The sequence below is a fragment of the Necator americanus genome, chromosome II, assembly GCF_031761385.1.
Source record: "Necator americanus strain Aroian chromosome II, whole genome shotgun sequence".
Taxonomy (NCBI): Eukaryota; Metazoa; Nematoda; class Chromadorea; order Rhabditida; family Ancylostomatidae; genus Necator; species Necator americanus.
In genome coordinates, this window is record NC_087372.1 from 36,581,084 (window position 1) to 36,602,158 (window position 21,075).

Genomic DNA, 21,075 nt, shown 5'->3' on the forward strand with positions numbered 1-21,075 from the left:
GACGTTTCCGCGGCAGGACCTCCGCCCATCCTCGCCCCCTTCACAGTTGAAATGATTCATCGCTGTGTTTGATGCTCGCAGTTAATTTCAACTTATTCAAAAACGGTGACGCTCTGCACACAACACACATAAACGACGCAATATTGCACCATGCTTCAAAATTTTTGGCACTACACAAATGGAGGAGGTTCGGAACTCCTCCAGGCAACGATCGAACGTCGCGATTTCGAGCATATTGAACTTCAGACGAAGCGGTACAACTAACATTCTGTCCAGTGCTTCATAATCCACTGCTTTTCCCTCTACATTTGTTCTCAGACAAAAAAAATCAATAAAATCCGATTTTAATTTTGGATCTAGAACCTTATGTCTCTTATATCTTTTCTTATATAATTATGGGATAACGATTTGTTCTGGATGAGGCATTTAGAAGGATATATTACAAATAATCTGACTTTTCAGGCTTTGACGGAGGCGAAGACGCCGAAACGCCAGCCGTAGCAATGTTTGATAACAATCTTAGCTCTTGCTTCAATTTGACAAGGATTTTTCGAGGATTTTTACTGATCTTAATGAATCAATATTTATTTATTTTTTAGTAGAAATGAGTGTCTTTGAATTTTTAACGTGACAAGAACCTTTGCTTGAGGTGTCGAGTCGTATAACTTCAATCTGGTATTTCTCTGTTTTTTTTTCTGGGCGGATGTGGCGTAGTCGGTGAGAGGTTCCGCCGTGACTGCACGTTCGGTCGGTGGTTCGAGGACGCCCCAGTGACAGCCAAACCTTTCCTCCTTCGGGGTTTGATAAATTGGTACCAGACTTGTTTGGGAGGGTAAAAACTCTGATTTGACTCATTAACGATCCTCCGCGAGTCATTTCATAGGCCAGTTACACGTTCGTAAACCTAAAATGTTTCTGGATTGAGGTGAATGCGTTGAGGTGTGGATCCTAAATGGATTGACTAACGCCGGACACGATGTCCAAATTTTATTCTTTATCAGAGATCGAATAAGGTGCATAAAAGGTGCATAGTAGTAGTAAATTTCAGCAATTTTTCCACATTTGTTTTTCTTCAAATAACAACAATAAAGAGACCGGTAATAAAAATCATAAATCCATGCGAATTTGGAGAGGAATTCAATCTAGCGGGGGAGAAATGCATTTTGGTGCTCTTCTTTGAAGGCAGTGTATCACGAAACTGACGCAGTATGGAAACTTCATGGAAAATACAAGGTTCGGGATTTAACCCACGAATATGAGTGCGGATCCGCTCAATTTACCCTAATCGTTCTAAAAAACAGTGTGGGGACGGTGTTTTTTCCTACGAGACTACTTAGGACGCTCCAGCCTTCTGTACTCTTCGGTCTCCTCAATAACCTATTTTTTAGTTTTAGTTGAACACTGTTTGTGAAGAGGTGAAAAGACCTTATCGATCTCCGACCGCTCCCACGTAGATGCGGCGCGTGCACAAACGTTCCAACGTAACTCGTAGGAACGATCGCCGTTTCCCATGCTATTTTTAAAGGGAATTAGTGAAAACTGATCGGAGCTACGCTCATATTCGTAATCTACACCTCATACTTCAAATTTTCCATGAGGTTTCCACAAATTTCCACCATTACGTCAATTTCGTGATACGCTAAACTTCAAAGGTGATTAAGAGAGATACACAGCTGTAATACAGTACACGCTATACACTATACACTATCTATTATGAAGCATTGGGCTGGTTTCGTCGACCTCGTCGAAGCATACTTGTTTTCGAGTGGGCGATATCAAATTTGATGGAATTTGTGGGAGTTGTCGTCGAGTGACGGACACTAAAATGAAATATTGTTATGTTATTATTATATTTTATTTTTTCCAAATCTTTTTATTTATTTTTATTATTCTATGGTAATCGAGATGGATACGAAGAGAGCATTCAAAAGAAACAGTAGAAATATACGGAATAAAAAAACTGGTAATGTGTACGTTACTAAAAATTGCTTCTTTATTTAAATGAGGAAAAAACAATCGAATATGTTGTTTGAAACAAAATAAAATTAAAAATAAAGAAATTACCAATGTGTGTGTTACTGAAGATTGTCTAACTGAAGATCCTAACATCCTATTATCCTAACAAAGAAAAAAAATACAGTAAAATTTCTCAGACCTGTAGGTGTGAGAATCGGGAACGACATTCCAGGTACTTCAGCGATAAGATTGATCGTATGATAGGTTTTCGGTGGTGGTCGTCGTTTTGCCATTCGTTTCGCCAAAAACTCATTTATTGGCACTACGTCGGGATTGCACCTAAATTTCGCTACCGTAGCCCGAAAATATTTTCTCCGGCGAAGATATATTAGGGTCAGAACGACATGAAGCACGTACGCAATCGCGTACGCGGGTTCTCTCGTGGCGGTTCGGTGGAGCGCAGCGGCTAGGAGCGTGGTGCAACTTTTGCCGGCATCATGCATCGGTGCAGTTTTTGCGACGGTCCCACCACGGTCCCAACTGCTGCCTCCACCGTAGCGTTTCGAGCGCGTACGCAAATGCACCGGAACTACGCTCGTGATTCGTGTTGTTTTGACCCGAGTGTATTTTTCGAAATCCCCGTCGCAACTGCTTTGATTCACATTTTAATGACGTATGGATGGCTGTGGAGGAAAAAATTCCGTTTTGTGGTAATTTCAGAGATGTTTTGAGGAAAAGTGCACACACACGCACACAGCCAGCTTGATTGAGCACATCCATGGAACTTACCATATGTAAAAAATCGGATTCAGCAGCGGACAGAATCGGCTAATTATCACTGGAACAACAACGTAGGAAACATTATTGAAGTCGGATTTCATCGGATTCAGACATACAATAGAATATGCCAAAAATGGTAACGTTGACGCAAGAAGACAACTGAGACCGACCTAGGAAAAAAAAAACACAAACAGTGCACTCTGGTTACTGTACCTTACCGTAATCAGTTCCTGGCGAAAATTCCTACCTTAGCCACGTTGTCCTTTGGAGCCCACGTACAACAATCGGTTATGGCGTTTCCATTCTCCTCACGTACCTCAGTTGAATTCAGCCTTAAATCGGTACGAAATCAGTTTCAATACAGAACAGGAGAGGTTAGAGACGCAGAGGATCACCTGTCAACATGATCGATAATACTGTAGTAGAAGGAAGAGGCTATACAAACCGGTATTAGGAAAAAAATTAGACATGTTGCTGTGAGAAAAGCGATATAATGATGTGCATCATCCGTTGAATCCGTGGATGTTGCGTCAAAATCACCCTAGAATACGGTCAGGTACGCGGAGAACCTCAAAGTAACCCTCAAATTTCGAGGATCAGTAATTCAAACCAATCAATAATTTATTCATTAATAAAGCAAATAAGATCTCTGGACTCACTTGTCGCCAATCCAACGAACAAAATGTATTCCCGTGAAAAGTACTGTATTTACCGTAACCAATTATCGGAATAATACTCCATAGAGTGGCGAACACGGTAAGACTAGCGATCAATTTCATGTAATTCGAATGACAACGCCATTTTCCTGTGAGAAAAAAGAGGAAAATTTTTAAGAAAGAAAAAAAGAAAGGAAATAGAAAAAAGAGGAACGAGGAAAAAAAGAAAAAAAAGAAAGATAAGTAGGTCACAAATATGTAGATATATCAATTTTCCGGATTAGAAGAGAAATCGCAAAAGAAAAACGCGTCCATTGGATTTTCTCCACACTCATCAAACTTCAACTTCTTCTCAGGAATTCTTTCTCACTGTCCACAAATAGTTACTGTAAAGGCTACCGTATCATTTTCATGGGAAATCGCAATGAACTTACCCCATTTTGGCGAAATTGTTACAATGTATCGATCGAAGGCAATAATTGTCGCTAGGACAACTTGAGATAAGGATAGTGCCATGTCAATTCCACCATAGATTTGACATGCGGCATCGGAGAATATACCTCTGTAATTGCACAAATTACACGACAGCTACAGTAACCACTTCGTTTTATTTTCATTTGTGTCAAACTAACACTTGAGGATCATTTTTAAGACCTTTTTATTGACTTTTAAAATAATTTAATTATTATTTACTAACTTTTAGGGGCGATTTCTATGTAAACTTTGACTACTTTGAAGCCTAATTCAAACTCTCGAAAATTGATGGAATCACATTTGGGGAACTTTGAAAATGGGAATTTTCTTGGAAATTTTCTTCTCTTTTGAAAATTTTGAACGCAAGCATTACTGTATATAGTTTAGGAGCAGCGTTTTAATTTGAATTTTCTATTTTGCGAGGATTTTCTTCCTATTTTTTTTTTTGGTGGAAATCCCCTTCGTACAAAATATGATCCCCCCACCCCCTACTTCTAGACCAAGAAGCATATTTTCTGTGAGGCTTCCAGCTTCCGATAATCGTCGATGGTCGCTTAAATCTCTGACTGGGACTGAGTAATTGTGACGTCCCGTCGTCGTAAGGAAGTCATTCATCACAGGACGCAGGTCCACATTTCACAACATCCACCATTCACTCCCACCACCGCGCTGCCTGTCAAATGACAGGAATGGAATATATTTCATTGGTGACGGCTAGAAAATAGCTATTCTATCTATAAAATGGAGAATACGGTCAGATATAGATGAATGCGTAAGATATCAAATAAAAATTTCCAGCAAACGAATTCTATAGATTTAAAACCTTGGATAGATGCTTGTCCGAAGCATTTCACATCGGGAAATCTCAAAAATCTCAAAAAAAAATCTCAAGAAATCCTGCAAATTCACACAGAAGATCCTACGAGGAAGTGAAATAAATGGAGTTAATGAAGAAAAAATAACATAAGCCTCTAGAAAACTGCATCAAAAATATCCAAAAGGATTGAAAGAACAATTTTTTTCTCTGGCTAAGAGTTTGAATCTTTGCTTTTTTCCTTTCTACAAAAAAAAAATCGGAAAAAATTAGGACGACCATGAAAATTGTTTTTGTTTTCTCTCTTAGAGTGTGAAACACTTTTTTCTTTCTTAGAAAAAAAATGGGAAAAAAATCAGCATAGTTCCCCGTCAAAAATCAAAACGCACAATTTACAAGTCGTATGCGGTACCATGAAAAAACTTCGAAATTCTTTTTTTTTCGAGAGTTTCTTTTTTTTTCCGAAAACTTTTCGAAGCTCAATCATAAAAATTCTCATTGTCAACCCCACCGAAATCATTTGATATTTTCTATTCCTATTTTTATTACCTATCAATTTTTATTTTTATTACCTATCTACATCTATTTTTTGTGTTTTGGTATACGTACACTTCCTGTTGCACTAGTTGATGTCGATTTTTTTCCCAATCAATAATTGATTACTTTAGGGCAGGTCGATGATTGAATTAATCCATGAAAAACTTAATAGAACGTACTCTTCGCTTATGAACGAATACACCGGAACGGCAAGGATTACGGACAGAGCTATATCGATTAGTAGAAGAATCAGAAGTGGTAGATGACTTGGATTATCGCTAAAAAAGACAATTATTTATTTTTGTTGCACCCATCGCGAATATTACGGTAATGGAAAAATGCGATAATATTTTCTTCGGAGTTAAAAAAATCCCATTGTTATTCTTCCAGAAAGTTAATGAAAAAAAGGGAAAAAGTTAAGAACTGACCGAATTGAGCGTCCCTTCTTCTGACTAACCAATGGTATCAAAGAGATCACATTCAAAAATACCGGTAGTGAAGCTAGAACGGTGAAATTTTTTTTTGGAATATTTGAATTTCTTTAAAGAAAAAGAAAAGAAGAGAAAAGAAAGGATTATGAAGTGAATGTAATATTTTATATTTCATTATTTATATATTTTTACTTATTTATATTTATATTTATTTTATTTATTATTATTATTTTTAGGATATTCTCCCAAGTTTATTCTTATTTTATATGTTATTATTTATATATATTTATCTATTTTACTTATTATTATTATTATTATTATTTTTAAGATATTTTCCTAAGTTTATTCTTACTTTATATTTTCTGACATAGAAAAAGAAGAAGTACATAAATATTGTAATTGATGGAATTTTTCCTGCCTATCCGTGCTTCTCCTGGACGAAAGGCTCACGCTTGTCCATCCAAATCGCCTGCTTTAATCGCTTTCTGCTTTTTTTTCCACATTTCAGAATTCAGCTGTCCACCAATTTCTTTTTCGATCTGTCCATCTTCATCCTTTTCTTCTCTACAAATCCTGCGACAAAATCTGAATTTGCGAGATCTCTGCGACGTTTCAACTTGAATTTTTCGATTTGAAAATACGTTTTTTTCCTCACTGATCCCCTAAAGTCCCTTTGCTGCGGTCTGCTGTCCTTCTTGCTTTCCTTTCCTCTTTTTTCCCCCTTTTTTTCGATAGGTAACCCCAATAACAGGTAATAAACTATGGGAATTAGTCATTGTGCAGGATAATCGACTTTTCCGAGGTACATGAATAAAGGATTAAAATAAAGCTAAAAAGATAAGATAGACAAATATAATAAAGAAGATGATTGACCAAAATGTGGTGTTTACACTTTTTTCTTTGTCTACGATAGAGCTTATATGCAAAAAGAAACCAAAGACTAACAACACCTCTAAATTTCACCTGGAAAAAGACTAGAAAAAAAACAGCTGTACGGTAGAACAGTACCTTATGGTAGAAAGGATACCTGCATATTTATTTATTTATTTAATTATTTATTTACTCACATACAAGAATGGTGCATCAAAACGAAAAAGACGAGAACAGATTTATGTAAGGCGGCCGATTTAAGAAAAACTCGGCAAAGTCGTTGTCAGCGGGGCTTCGCGCAGTATTTTCGTAACGGATAACATGCCAAGGATGCCGTTCTCCTATTCCGAAAAATGAAGAATCCGCTCATGACATCTAGCACCCCAATCCAAAACGTTTACCGTATATCCGAATCCGTATATAGAAGTATATCCGAAAGATGAAGCATCCACAAATTCTCCCGGAATCGTTCGCTCACGTTTTAAATTCACGTTGTGGAAATTCCTTCTGTTAAAGTATTGTTTGTTGTCTAATATGCTTATTTATTATTTATCACTTGTGAAACGCAAGAAAAAAACCTCCAAAAAACACAACCTAAAAGGAGAAACAGAGAGAAGAAGAGAAGAAACAATCTAAAACTGTACGTCCGGGGAAAATTCCTCTCGGATTTCTCGTGTACTTTTATTATTCCAAAATTTAACGCGTTTCACATAGTTAAACAAAATAAATCAATGAAGATTGCGTTGTTACCGGGAAATCAAGAAGAAAATTATTTGATTATTGATTTAATTGATTTAAATCCTATTTTTGAAGTCTATTTTTGAGTTATGAACTGCTTAAAACTACTATTTACAGAATAAATTAGCCTATTGCTAAAATAAGTTAACCCCTAACTTCGAATCCAACAGAAATCGATTAGTTCACGTCATTTTTATCCCTGAAAAGTGAAATTTTGGCAGTGGAAAATTTCTCTCTTCTTTTTCTTTTCCTTTCCTTCTTCCTTTCCTTTTTTTCACAAAATTTCCTTCTTCTGTGGATTGAGATGGTAATGCGTCTCGTATGTATGTGTTATTACGGCAATAATCCATTAGCAGCGGTCTGGAATTTGCCAAAAACTTCCGGATTTTACAGGGATTAGAAAATTATCTGCTCGATTAAAAGCAGTGAGACATATTTACTGCAAAATTTTCAATCTTTGTATTCCAATCAATTCTTTTATGTCTGACGCATCTGGATATAAACAAGTTCAAGAGTCCATGCACTTAAAGAGCAGGATAGGACCTCAAGAAGACAATTTCCAGAAAAATTTACTGGTCTCTGATGAATCATGTCTATTTTTTTCTTCACAAAAAGAAATATTATAGAACTACCGAAACCCATATATCTCGTTGTATTTCTCTTCGGTAAAAAAAAAAAATAGAATGACTTTTTTCAAAAAATTGAAGTCTTCAATGGATCAATTAGATCAGGGAACTGGAACACCCCTTCTTTTCGGGCGTGAGAGCCTGGAATGGGTTCATGAGAAGATTTAGCAATGGCAGAGTATTCAGTAGCAATTATTATCTTTTGCTGATTATAGATGTCCAAAGAAAAAAAAGACCAGTTCTCGCAAAGTCAAAAAAAAGAAGTGACGAATTTGACGATAATTTAAACAACGAACGTCACTTCGTATGAAAGATATAATCGGACGAAAATAAATGTAATCACCATAATAATAATTTATAATTTTGTGTAATTTGTGAAATAAAACGTCATAGAAAAGAAAGAGAAAAAGAAAGAAATAAGAATTTGAAAAAGGAACTAGAGTATTTAAGACCGTAGTTAAAAAGAAAAATAAAAATTAAACCATCATCTACAAGGAGTGAAAAATTGTTGTGTAAAATTGCGCGAGACTTTTCTACAGTACTACCTACTACTGTAATCGTAATTTACCTCATGAAGATGAAGGTAGCACCATTTTCCCCCTATTTTTCAATTATTTCAAGTACAAAAAAATTTGCGCTCTATTATTGGCCAAAGTATCCTTCTAATGAAGAGGAAATCGTCGTTCGCCGACACACGGCAAGAAATCGCGTGGAATACGCGGGAATTTCAAATGCGCGTTTTTTTCCATTTGATATTTGGTTGAGGAGGAAATTATCAGCTGATGGACAAAACATTGGCCCCCACAATCCCTAAAACTAAAACGACACAGCTCTAAATTTAGATTTAACGAGTTGAGTAAATTCGGCGTGACATCATTGCTGGCTGGGGGGGGAGGGAGGATTTTAGCGAAACCCCCACACACCACCCACTGCGGACTTTTCTTCCACGATATCGAGCCGGAAATAGGTCTCATTCCATGGAAATGAGCAAATTTCTAATAGTGAGCCTAAAATAAAGTGAGCTGCCCATGGAAATTTGAGGATATTGTCCTCCGACAAAGCATATGCTGGGAGTAGTTTCTGATTTTTTAAGGATTGAATTTCGAAAAAAAAATTCTTAGTGTCGAAAAATTCGGGAATTCTTTCAGAAGGAGAAAACATAAATATTTACACTTTCTATTTATATTATACCGATTATTTCTATTTATATTTTATATAGAGATGATTTTTGTAAAATTTGGGGAAGTTGAATTTTCGTATTTCAATCAGTTTAGCTCAACCTCCGGAATCCGACTTCTCGAAAAGAACACCAGTCGATCTCGTAAATTTTCGTTTTTTTCGTCGAGAAATTTTCCATGCACTCAAGTAATCCAGGAAACAATTTAGCGGTGGCACATTCCAGTAGTTACGAATTCTTTCCGAAAAGATATGTAGCTTTAAAATTGGCTCCTTCCATGCTCTAATAGGTTCTTAGGTTATTAAGTTTATTTTTTCTTTAAGTTTTTTCTTGAGTCTCTTTCTCTTTCTATTAGGTTGCTGTCTCGCGGGTGAGCTTTTGCTGCAAAAAATTGCTGAAAAAAGAGAACTCAGCCCTGGAGCTCCATATTTCTGGCGAAAAAAAAACTTCGAGACATTTTTTTTTTGAATTTTAAAAGTACATCAACGCCTAGTACTGTAAAAGCTGGTAAATTTCTATGAAAAACTGAATACAGACAGTATGGATATGGCTCTATTATGAGCTTGTTCGACATTTTATCAAACGTGGGAGTTAAATGAGTTCTGTCTAATTAATAAAATAGTTAATTAAGTATGTAGACAATCAATTAATTAAACACGTAGCTAATTAATTAATCAAATAATTAACGGGCCAAGTGATTCAAATTATCGTTGAGCTTTTCACAAAAGTCATAGAGAAGCTTGAAAAAGTGCCAATAAAAGTATGTTGAAGCAAATTTGAAGGGACGAGGTACTGTAGGAGGGTAAAAAAAAGGAAGTAAATGCTGGGATTTTTGGCTACATCTTAAATACAAAGAGATTTTAACCTCTACTCCAGTTTCCATGTAAAGCGCACGGTCAAGAAATTAAGTGCGGATTGGAAAAATTCGGAAAACAGCCTAAAGCTTCTGACAAAAATTACAAAAAACTGTCCGTGTCTTGGAAACTTCCGGAAAAATCTTTCAAGGGGAAGTACACTGAAGGTTTTTTTTCGGTTTTAGAAACGAAATACTAAAAATCATCGCTTAAAAATTCGTTTCTGAAGAAAAAAAAACGAAAATCCTTTATTCCTTTCTCCGAGAACCATCCTACTATACATTATTTCCAATTTATTTTTTACATTTTATATTATTATTTTTTGTTTTTTTTTCTGTTCTTACTATCACCAATCCCTTTAGGATTGTAGCATATCCTTTCGTATACATCTTAAAAGAAAATAAAAGTGCTATAAGCGGTTTCCCCTTGGGAACTGAAGCCACCCGCCTATTTCTACTGGCTACTATTACCAGTAATTGGTTTTTGCTGACGTCATCCGTTGTTTTTGGTTGAAGTGTGGGGTCCCAAAGTGCGTAACAACGTCAAGTTAGAGTGAGTTTCATGCATTAGGAAGCGACTTTGTCCACATTTCGACCAAATGAAATTTTTTTTCCAAATATTCGGGGCTATTTTTACGATGGACCGAGTTCTCAATATGTCCTTCCTATTGTCCTGCCTACCAATGCATTTTTTTCGAGCGGAAAAAAACAATTTTATTACTTCTTATTTACTAACATTTATTACATATTTTATTGTTATTTATTATATATTTATTCTATTGTATATAGTTATTTTTCGCCCTCGTTGCTATCGCTGCCGGTCAGAAAAACGAGGAAAAAATTTCTTTTCTGTTAGAGCAAGTAAGGGAGCGGTCTATTTTTTTCTAATTATTTTTCATTCGTTTTTTATAGTAGATAATAGTGATATTTTTGGATAGGTATAAAAGGTATAAAATAAAAAATAAAAATAAATAATATAAAAATATAAATAATTTAATAATATGATATAATAATAAAACGGTAGGATGATATTTTTGCGAGATTTCCGAAAAAAAATGATATCCTATCACTTCTTTGTTTGTTTACCTCTGTTTATTTACTGCAAGAATTATTATTCTAACTTATTTTACCAATTATTGCTAAAAATTGTTGTGCTTATTATTTATTCCCTCGTGTATTAATTAAAAATCTCAATTGTTGTTTACTAGCACCATTTACTTGTAGAAAAGAAAAATAAAACTAGAAGTAGAAATTTGCGAGAATCTTCCTAACTCGAATTTTTAGGAAAAATTGAGGGTCTCACTATACTAGGCTGCCTTGCTATGAACAATTTTTAAAAATTCCAAAACAAGGTGAGAGAGACGGAGCTGAAAACTTACAGAATTACAATAATTGTTGTAATATGCTATAATTAACACAACAATTACAATAACAACATAGTAATTATGATGTAATAATTATAATAAGAAGAAAAAATCTTACAAGGTCCTTGGAAATTCGTTTTTTTTTGTTCTTCTCAGCTTTCTTTGTGATCTCTCAAAAAGTGAGAAAGGATAAAAAACTTTCAAAAAGTAAAAAAGATAAAAAAAACATTCAAAAAGGAAAAAGAATAAGAAAATAATTCCAAAAAGTATAAAGGATAAAAAAGTCTCTGACGTATCAATCCATTTGGGATGCGGGAACGCGTTTTCCTGCAACTCGTAATCGTTGAGGTTTTTCTGGACCGCGTGTTGGCCTGCGCAATGACCGGCGGGGGTCAGCGGATAGCCAAATCAGTGTTTTTATCCTCTCAAACAGATCTGGCACCAATTTATCGATTTGTCCCGGAGGGATGAAGAGTTTGGTTGGCAGTAGGGCGGTTTCGAACCGTCGACCTGTGCGGGAACGGATCTGTTACCGACTACGCTTCATATGAAACATGTTATCGATCACTACCCAGTCCAGGAGTATGATTTTTGTAAAATATCATGAATGAAAGAAAAAAAACAACGTTTTCATGCAATTCTACTGAAACCCTCTTCCAGTTATTTCGTTGAGTAGAACCTGTCAAAAGTACAGACAGCTATCACTCACTCCACACATGCAATTTCAATTAGACCCTAGCTATAGTCACCTATAAATTACATTTTTTTCTTTGAAATAAAAATTTTATTTCAGCGAAAAAAAAAAACAATACTAATTGAATGTGGGACAGATGTGACGAGCAATAATGTCTCGGCACCAGTCAGAGTCATGTGAACTCATCGTAAATTCCTACGAATCGAAATAATCATAGTTTTTTGGGAGGTGTGGCATAAAAAATCCAATAAACCGAGTTCGGAAGCACTCCGAATAAAATACGAAAAAAGGATAAAAATTTCCTCGAAACAGATTTTTTTTTGTAAAAAAAAGCAATTATGTTGCCAAGTAATTACGGATAAATTCTAGGATCACGTAAAATATTCCACTTGGAACAGTATATTTTTTTTCTCCCACGCACGGAAATCCTCGAAAAGTTCGATGCAGCATCGGCGTAGTTTTGTTCTGCAGTGTTTGCGACGTGAATAATTCACGAAGTGTAAGTGGAAGCGCATAAAAGAAACAAAAACCTCACTTGTGTGGATTTTTGTTTGCAGAAAATCCGAAAGAAAAACAACCCGTCGAAAGATGTGTTGCTCTGACGTCAATAATCTGTGGAAAGATAATCGTTGGAAAATTTCCGGGCTAATTTGTGGCCTCATGAGGTTCTATTTTCTCCCGAGAACGATTCTGGAAGAAGAAAAAATCCCAAAGCTTCTCTTATGCTCGCTTTTGGTTTAACTGCTCTTGTTCTTAGCACACATTATCCTGAAATTACTCCCCGGAACCGTATACCGACCGCCGCCGCCACTTAGGTGAAAACTTCCGACGTCAGTATTTTTAGAATCGTTTAGCCTGGGGAATAAGCGGCTTCCCTCCAGCCATTTATAAAAATTCAAGAAAATATCCACACTATTTTTACCAGTTCCAGTTATTCATAACCAATTTCCGTTTGAACAGCGGTGGATTCTAGAATTTTCGCTGCAGGAATCAATTAGCCTGTCTGGAATTTAGAGAAGAAAGAGAGAATTTGGTGGTAAGGCAGAAAAAGATTCTACTACTGGAAGAAGTTTAAGGATACTGGCAGAAGTTCACGGATAGTTTTGACTTAGCTTCCTTCATTCTTTTAGACCTTTTTCCAGAGTTTTTACTTCGAAAATTTTGAATCACATTAAATTAATTATTTAATTAAATTTCATATTCCCTGGTTAACGTTAGGATTCGAGTGATCTCTGATTTCTTTTCATTTTCAATCCCCTCCGTGGATCTTTCCTCGCCCGTACAACACCCTCGAAGTTTTATTCCTGGAAAATCCCTACGATACAAGTCGTACATTCCAGCTCATAGCGTTTATTACACCAGAATTACCGTGTAGTAATTATACGAAGTCGTTCATTTCTTCAGTTACGACTATGGACGAGTTGTCCGCTGCCGCAAAAAGCAGGATATTGGTGGAATTATCGTGAATGAATGCACCAATACATTTATTTATTTACTTATTTATTAAGTTCTCCCATAAATTTCTTCCCGCTGTCATCAGTGGATGTTATTTTGCAGTACCCTTAGCCCTAGACCAAAAAAATCAATAACCCCTCGATCGATAATCGAAGACCGTCGAGTCTTTTCCTGCTTATGTGGCTGATTGCAACTTATTCTACTAATTAATTGTTGCGGTTATTATATTTATAATAATGGTATTTAGTAAATTATTATTCTATCATTAATTAGTTACTATTTATCTTTATTGTTGAGGAAAAAAATTTTAAAAAAATAAAATAAGGGATATCAAAATAAAAGGATAAAAAAATAAAATAAGGATATTAGAAAAACTGGAGGGAAATTTATGGGACAGCGCGATACGTTATGAATAATCGGAGGTAGCAGCGATTTCCTCTCCGCTTCCAGTCAGTGCTTCTCGGACGGAAGGACTTTTACGATAAGCGCACATACATAGAAGTGAAAGACGGCGGATTATGGATGGATTACTTTTTTTTCCGGGGGAACAAAATAAATGAGAGGATCACACTCAAGTACAAGCGCTGGTTGGTGGATTTCCCGCAGCACCGACCTAGACCCTACAATCCGATGTTTGATCCCTGAGGGTTTTTTTCTTTTGAGAATGGGAGAATGATTGTTGTTATCAAAAATATTGTTTTTGTTAGATTTTGTTTTAAATAATGTTTTTTGTTATTCGTTTTTTGTTTTAAAAAAAATATTAATAAACAATAATAAATATTTTTTTTTGTTCTAAAAAAATTCATCCACTGACTCACGAAAGCACATTTTAGAAAAAGTGCTGACGACAATCGAGCCTCTCTGATCAACATAAAAGCGCATTCGCTCACCGTGTAGATCAAAAATTATCTCCACAGGAACAAGAAATAAGAAAAATAATTTTAAAAAACAGATCACCATGTGTGAATAAATCATCTTCAAAGATCTGTCAAGGTCGATGGAAGTTTACGGGAAATTATGGAATTTTTTTCATAATTTCTGGACTGCTCCAGTATTTTCACCGCCTGGTATGAACGAATGAGGATATTCGACAACTGCATAAAGGTGTTCCTCAAATTTAAGATGGAAAAAAATCACAGATTCCAAGAACCAAAGAAATCCAATGGTTTTTTTTCTTTACACTGATGGAATGGAGATTTCCAGGAATTTCTGCGAAAAAACGCAAATATTCGTAAAAATATTCATATTTTATCTCTTTTTCATATAAATGAAGACTTTTCTGATGTTTTAAAGGGAAGAATGGGAAATTCAGAGAATTTTACTCGATGACATAGAAAAATCCAGGAAATATGACAATTTTAATTCGATTCGATTGTTGCTGTATAGAAATTATGTAGCTCCCCAGGGGATTTTCCTTCTCTTGAGTGGAACAAAAATCCCTCTGATTATCTAATTTTGGATTCTGGAGCAGACGACGACTACGCATGCACTCCAAGGAGTCGCGGAGGTTTGTCGTCTGGGATGGAGATGAAAATCACAGCTATGTGGGATTTCTCGCGGTTTTAATTCGTTTTCCGCTTAACAATCCGGGATTTCCCCGAAAATTGCGTTCCACAAAACTTTCTCCGGAACACTCATTTCAAGAAATCTTATTTCAAGTAAAATAAAAATAGTATAATAAAAAACCAGCGAAGAAATCCCTTGCGAAAACCACCCCCTCCCCTTTGTAGAATTACCGAGCGGACCATCAAACCTCTCTATGTAAAATATTCTAAAATGTAATGCAATATGTAAAATGAATTAATATAAAATATCTTTTAAGTAAAAAAAAATAATATTCTAAAAAATAATAAAACAAAACAACGCAGCAATCTCCCGGAAAAACCAGCCCTCCCCTCTGTAGAACTACGGTGCAGGCCACCGAATCTCTTATGTAAAGGATCTGAAACGGAGATTTTTCAGCAAAAAATTTTTTTTTTCAGAAAAATGTATTTTTTTTTGCGTTTTTCTGGAGTTCTGGAACGTTTCCGGCACATCTTAACGAGCGCCTCTTTCACGGTCTCTCGACATTCTTGTACTTTGTGAAAAATGTGTTTACTTTGTGAAAAATCTTCTCGAGAATCAATTCAACAGCAAAGAACGTGGAACACAATTAAGCGTGGGGCTGAGAATAGATCCGAGAATTTCCTAGAATACTGTTGAATTGCTTTAATTAGCGCTTTTCGCGAATTCATCCCAGATCCTTCCGGGGAATCCTTGCGATGCACTTGCAAGTCCTTCCTTCCTTTCTTCCTTCCTATTCATTCCCAGCCATAGACTAACCATACCCGACGCTAACAAGCTGCCGGCTGCCCGCCGATTATTCACTCATTCACTATTCGCGTATTTGCGGAGCAAAACAATTGTTTACCGCAAATACATTCACAAAATAATGAATAAAATGAATTGTGTTTGTTTGTGGAACGGAAGAATGACACCGACCGTATATTGACAAACAACTAACAGCTGGAAATAATTTGTAATCGGTCAGGGCACTTAAATATGCATGAAATATCCCGATAATACATAGCGTTGGGTGTGTGTGCGTGTGCACGTGACAATTTCTTATTTTCTTTTTTTCCTTTTTTTAAATTTTTTCATCGACTATTTCATGCATTTTTCCTTTTTGAGCGGGTGAAAAGAATAACTGAATATTGAATCTTAGAGTTAATTGTATTTTTCTTTTTCTTCTCCTTCTAAAAGTTAATTATATTTTAATTTTTCTTCTTGTTTTTTCACTTTTATTTTTTCTTTATTTTTTCAACTAACTATCTTAGCAAGAGAATCTCTATCTTAGATCCAGAAAAAAAGAAGGATCTTTGAATATTATTTATATACCAAGCAACGACATGTTAAACTACTTAACGAGCTTAGCAGAGAATTTAAAGACAATTCAAGAATTTAAAGACTTCGACCCGATTTCAAGAATGACCAGAACTTTTTAAAAAGTTCTGGTCCTCATATGACGGCTCTATCCTTAATTATCTTGCCAGGATTGAAAATTACACGTGAATTTCAGAATCTAGCTTGAAGTAGTTGAATTTTTAAGACAAATTAGGAGAAAGAGAATATAATTACCATCTGTTCGAGTATTCCAGGCATCACCAGCCCTGTTCTCGAGTGAAATATTTCTCATAAAACTTTCGGCCGTCGTTTAACTTAATCCTGAAAGGTGTCGAAGGAAGAGACCATGCTTATTGTCTCAAAAGTACTAAAACTCCTACAAAAAATTATGAAGCATCGAAGGCTCATCCGAGGACAATGAAATTTCCCGTTAAGAAAAATAGTTCTCCCACACAGGATCAGGGTCGTGTACACGGGGAAAATTGTAGGATTTGATCGATTTCAGAGCGGGAAAAATTTGAGTAGAAGAAAAATTACATTTATTTTACACGGTTGCACTTCGATAAACATGAGAAAACACATAAGCATGAACATAAGAGAAATTTTGGAAAATAAAAAAAAAACTGAAGTGCACAAGAAAAGAATCTCTAAATTTTTTAAAAATGAAAATCTTCAAAGATTTTCCTGACGAGACCACAGGACCTCACATATACACACACACATGGGGAGGTCTTGCACAGATATACATGGATATGAATGGGAGACATAAAGCGAAACTCGATCACGATTCTCAAAACAAACAACGAAACCAATGTAATTTTTCAATTCTCAATCACAATGAAAATAGAACCTTTCTTTTTTCCTTTTTCCTTCTTTTTTTTCTTTTTCCTGTGAATGAGAAGCGTTAACCCCTTCAGTAGATTCTTCAAGAACGTTAGGATTCTTTTCGATTAATGTACATATGTGAATAATCCATCATATTCCTCAAGCTTTTTTCTGGTTTTTTTTACCCATTTTCCGGGAATTTAGGTTAATCTCTTCGACTACTTATTTTGAGAAAATACGTTTCAAGTAGTCGGATATAAAGATAAACTCTGATTACCTTATTTTCTACGAACGTTAAAAATTCCCGCAAAAATTAGAGCTATTCAGGATCAGGGAAATAGCTGCAATTTGACAGTATAGACTACGGTAGGCTTTTTTCAGGATTTTACCCTTTTTCCAGATTCTATCAATATCGAAAGCGTTGCAATTTGACAGTACAGACTACAGTAAGCTTTTTTTCAGGGTTTTATCCTTTCTTCAGATTCTATCAATATTGAAAACGTTTCACAAGCATTTAACTAAATTCAGTTTTTTTTTTCTTATCTAAATTCCCAGCATAGCTTGCACTTCTTTCTTGTTGAGACCCACAAAATGTATCCACTGCCTGTCCGGCTCTATGGCTATTTTCTGAACAGTTTGGGGATGGTTTTACGCGTATTACGGTATAAATTATTGAGTCAGTGAAAGTAGATCATAAAGTAACTCTGCAAGGACTAATAAATTAGCTATTCAGGATTACTATATGTAGTTTACGACCACCGAAGTAATTTCAATGAAGTATTGAGCTGAAGAAATTGCTGTCACGAACCAACCACGATGAGGTCTGATGTTTGACCTCCAAATGAACGAATCCACAGAGAAAACATATAGCCAAGCTTAGGATGTAAGATGTGGTCCCGCAGCGAACTTATTTATACGTGTATTACGTGGAAAATAGATTTATGGAGAGTTACTGAACGATTTAATTTCCTTAATTTTCTAAACTGTGATCAAAGGAATATCTTTATCCTCCTAGAAATACTTTCCTTGAGTCTTGTTTACAACAACTAATGCTGAATCAAAAATAAAATAAGAAGTAAACAAATCAAAACGATGTCGCTTTTCCACGATCCTCAAAAATCTGGATTTATTGGAATAAAATAAAAATATACTTTGCAATTACTACGTGCTACCGTAATCTGTAGCAAAATAAATAAAAAGCAAATTCTCTCAGATATTTATGCATATTTCTCAGGCATATAGCATACTTTGAAAATCCAGAAAATTTTCCTGCTGGGTTACGGTGGGCAGTTGTGAATCCTTCATGAAGGCTTATGAGTACGCAATTTTCTGTACGGATGTGGTATCCTCAAATTTTTTCTTAATAAATCGAACCTCGGTGATTCTTCCAGTAAGAATATGGGGATGTCGCATTCGACGGAAAATGTGCAGGGATTTTTTTTCTTCCGGAAGAGGACTTTTTTCCTCGCTGGAAAAGCTGACTGTAAAGGTTTTGTGCTCAGTAGATAGGAATCGATCCTCATCCTGGAAAAACATTGCTCTGCAAATCCTCTCAGGCGATATTACGATGATGACAGGATGAGAGATGATTTATCTCCAACCTATAACCGGAAAGGAAATCGAGCTCTTCTTCCGACATTTCACACAAATCTCTTTTTTTTAATTCAGGATGAGTCCCTTCCATATTTTTTTTAACCATGTCTCCAATCCTATTTACGTCAGTTACCTCGTTGGATGCTAGATAGCCGGAAATCCGGCTCTTTACATCCTCAAAAACAATTGATGCGATCAATGCGCCGAACAAATTCAAATATCCACGCACTTATACGGATTGAAAGGCGGTCTAGTTGAATGAGACCATAATTGGTGCTGAACAAAAGCCACATCCGGCACAACGTTGGCAACATCGTGCTCTAATTTTGGGGCGCCGGAGGCAGAAAAACGAAAGATGGAGGGAAACGTTACCAACCGCCAGCAGAACGATTAAACAAAAAGAAACATCACCGTAAAAGCGGAAGTAGAGCAGCTATGGAAATATTTTACCGTAAAAAAAACGCCGAGCACCGTAGTAGGAAATTGTCCCCGAGAAAAAACAAACGTTATTCGATCAAACCTCGCAAAAATCCTAACCTTTATGATATGTAAATCATCAAAAACATATTTTGTAGGAGTAATTATTATTATCTGAACATATATCCAGCGGCCTATAAGAAAACATCGAAAAAGATTCCGAAAAGAAATAAAATATTGGAAAAAAACGTGGAAAAAAAACATTTTCCAGTTTGTTCATCCTTCTCACCAACGAAATTGCATCACTCGGTTTGAATTTGTAAAACGACGGCTAGAAATCCTTAAGCGCTCCTCTTCCTAAGAGCTTAAGGAAGAAAAGTTTAAGAAAACGCTCAATCTATGGATAAATAACTCCACCTGTAGTATTAATGTAGTATCTAATTCATCCAGAAATTTTTCTGGATGAATTAGATAATACATTAATACTACAGGTAAAATTGAAAAAAATAACTTTATGATTTTTTTTTCGTTCCAGTGCTATTTTTCCTAAAGAGATTTGGTTCGAAGTAAAAATTTTCTGCAATTTCTCTCTGCTAAAAAAAATCAAAGAATTTTCTCCTTAAAAATTAGATTTAGAAGAATTTCCTGTTTTAATTTGCACATTTAATGAATTCCTTTGCAGGTAGGACACAATAACATTGAAGATACGGATTTTTTTCCAGACGACTTTTTTCCCAATCGCACATTTACTAGAGGGTTTTTTTTTCCAATTGTACATTAAAAGGATAAAGATAAAGTCACTGGCGTATCAATCCACTTGGATACGCAAACGCGTTTTACTGGAAATCGTAATCGATGAGGTTTTTGAAACGCGTACTGGCCTATACAATGACTTGCGGGGGCCAGCCGATGGTCAAGTCAGTGTTTTTATCCTCCCAGACAAGTCTGGTAGCAATTTATCGACCCCGGAGGGATGAAAGGCTTGGTGAGCACTGGGGCGGATTCGAACCCTCGACCGTGTGGCTACAACGGACCTCTAACCGACTGCGCCACACCCGCCTCAATTGTACATTTTTCCAAAGAAAATCTTTTCTTTTCTGCAGTTGGGCCAATCCATTACTGTATTCCCCTTTGAATTACAGAGTCTTCGCCTCCTAGAAATTAAAAGATGTAGGGATACGGTAACATTTCTACAGTTACGGTGACAATTAGAATTTGACAGCAGTACTGAAAATGATCGGTCATCCCTCGAGAGTTCGGAAAATTAGAATTAGAAAAAAATCTAGAGGGTTCAAAGAATGCCGGAGGCTACATTTGTCTGCATCTGAGTTCCATGGTGTCTACGGTATCCAAGGAAACTTGCACGAAAAAAAAGAGATGACAAATAATAAAGGCCATCATGCTCTTAGTCTCACGGTGGTCATCGCCGTTAGTGAGAATATACAAGAAATTAGGATCATAAAAAAATTATTAAAGGTAATTGGGACCATAAAAAATTATTGAAGGTAAAAATCCGACTACTATGAAAATCTCCATAATAAATCCTTGATTTCAGTGATTTGGAAAAAAAATTTGGTGGTACAATTTTTAAAATGTATATATTTAACGTTTTTTTAAAATTGGTATTGGAGAATTAAAATTGGAAAACATTCAGATTTTTTAATGCGTAGATTTGAAAGGAGAAAAACCATTGTATTCGATTTTTTTTTAAAAATATTTCTTCGAAAAAAAAGAGAATAAATTTGAAATCCTCCCAGTATTTCTTCGAAAAAAAAACAAGTGGATATGAGTTTTTTCCCATTATTTCTTCGAGGGCAAGGAGAAACGTTGAGGATTTTGAATTTTCTCAATATTTTCCTCCGAGAAAAACAATAAGAACTCACCAAAAATAATCAAATTCAACGTGAGCGTCGGATAGAGCATTGCGGCAGC

The 21,075-nt window shown here is 35.7% G+C and overlaps 1 protein-coding gene across 1 annotated transcript; it reads right to left on the bottom strand.

The window, feature by feature from the left end:
- Positions 1–1,704: 1,704 nt before the first annotated feature.
- Positions 1,705–21,066, bottom strand: RB195_020593 (uncharacterized protein; the record flags this gene model as incomplete). Its single annotated transcript, XM_064188959.1, has 10 exons — positions 1,705–1,820; positions 2,156–2,295; positions 2,746–2,906; positions 2,984–3,068; positions 3,132–3,277; positions 3,396–3,541; positions 3,827–3,954; positions 5,397–5,495; positions 5,646–5,718; positions 21,027–21,066. 10 exons carry the CDS (start codon positions 21,064–21,066, stop codon positions 1,705–1,707), a joined length of 1,134 nt encoding a protein of 377 aa, XP_064044840.1.
- Positions 21,067–21,075: the final 9 nt, after the last annotated feature.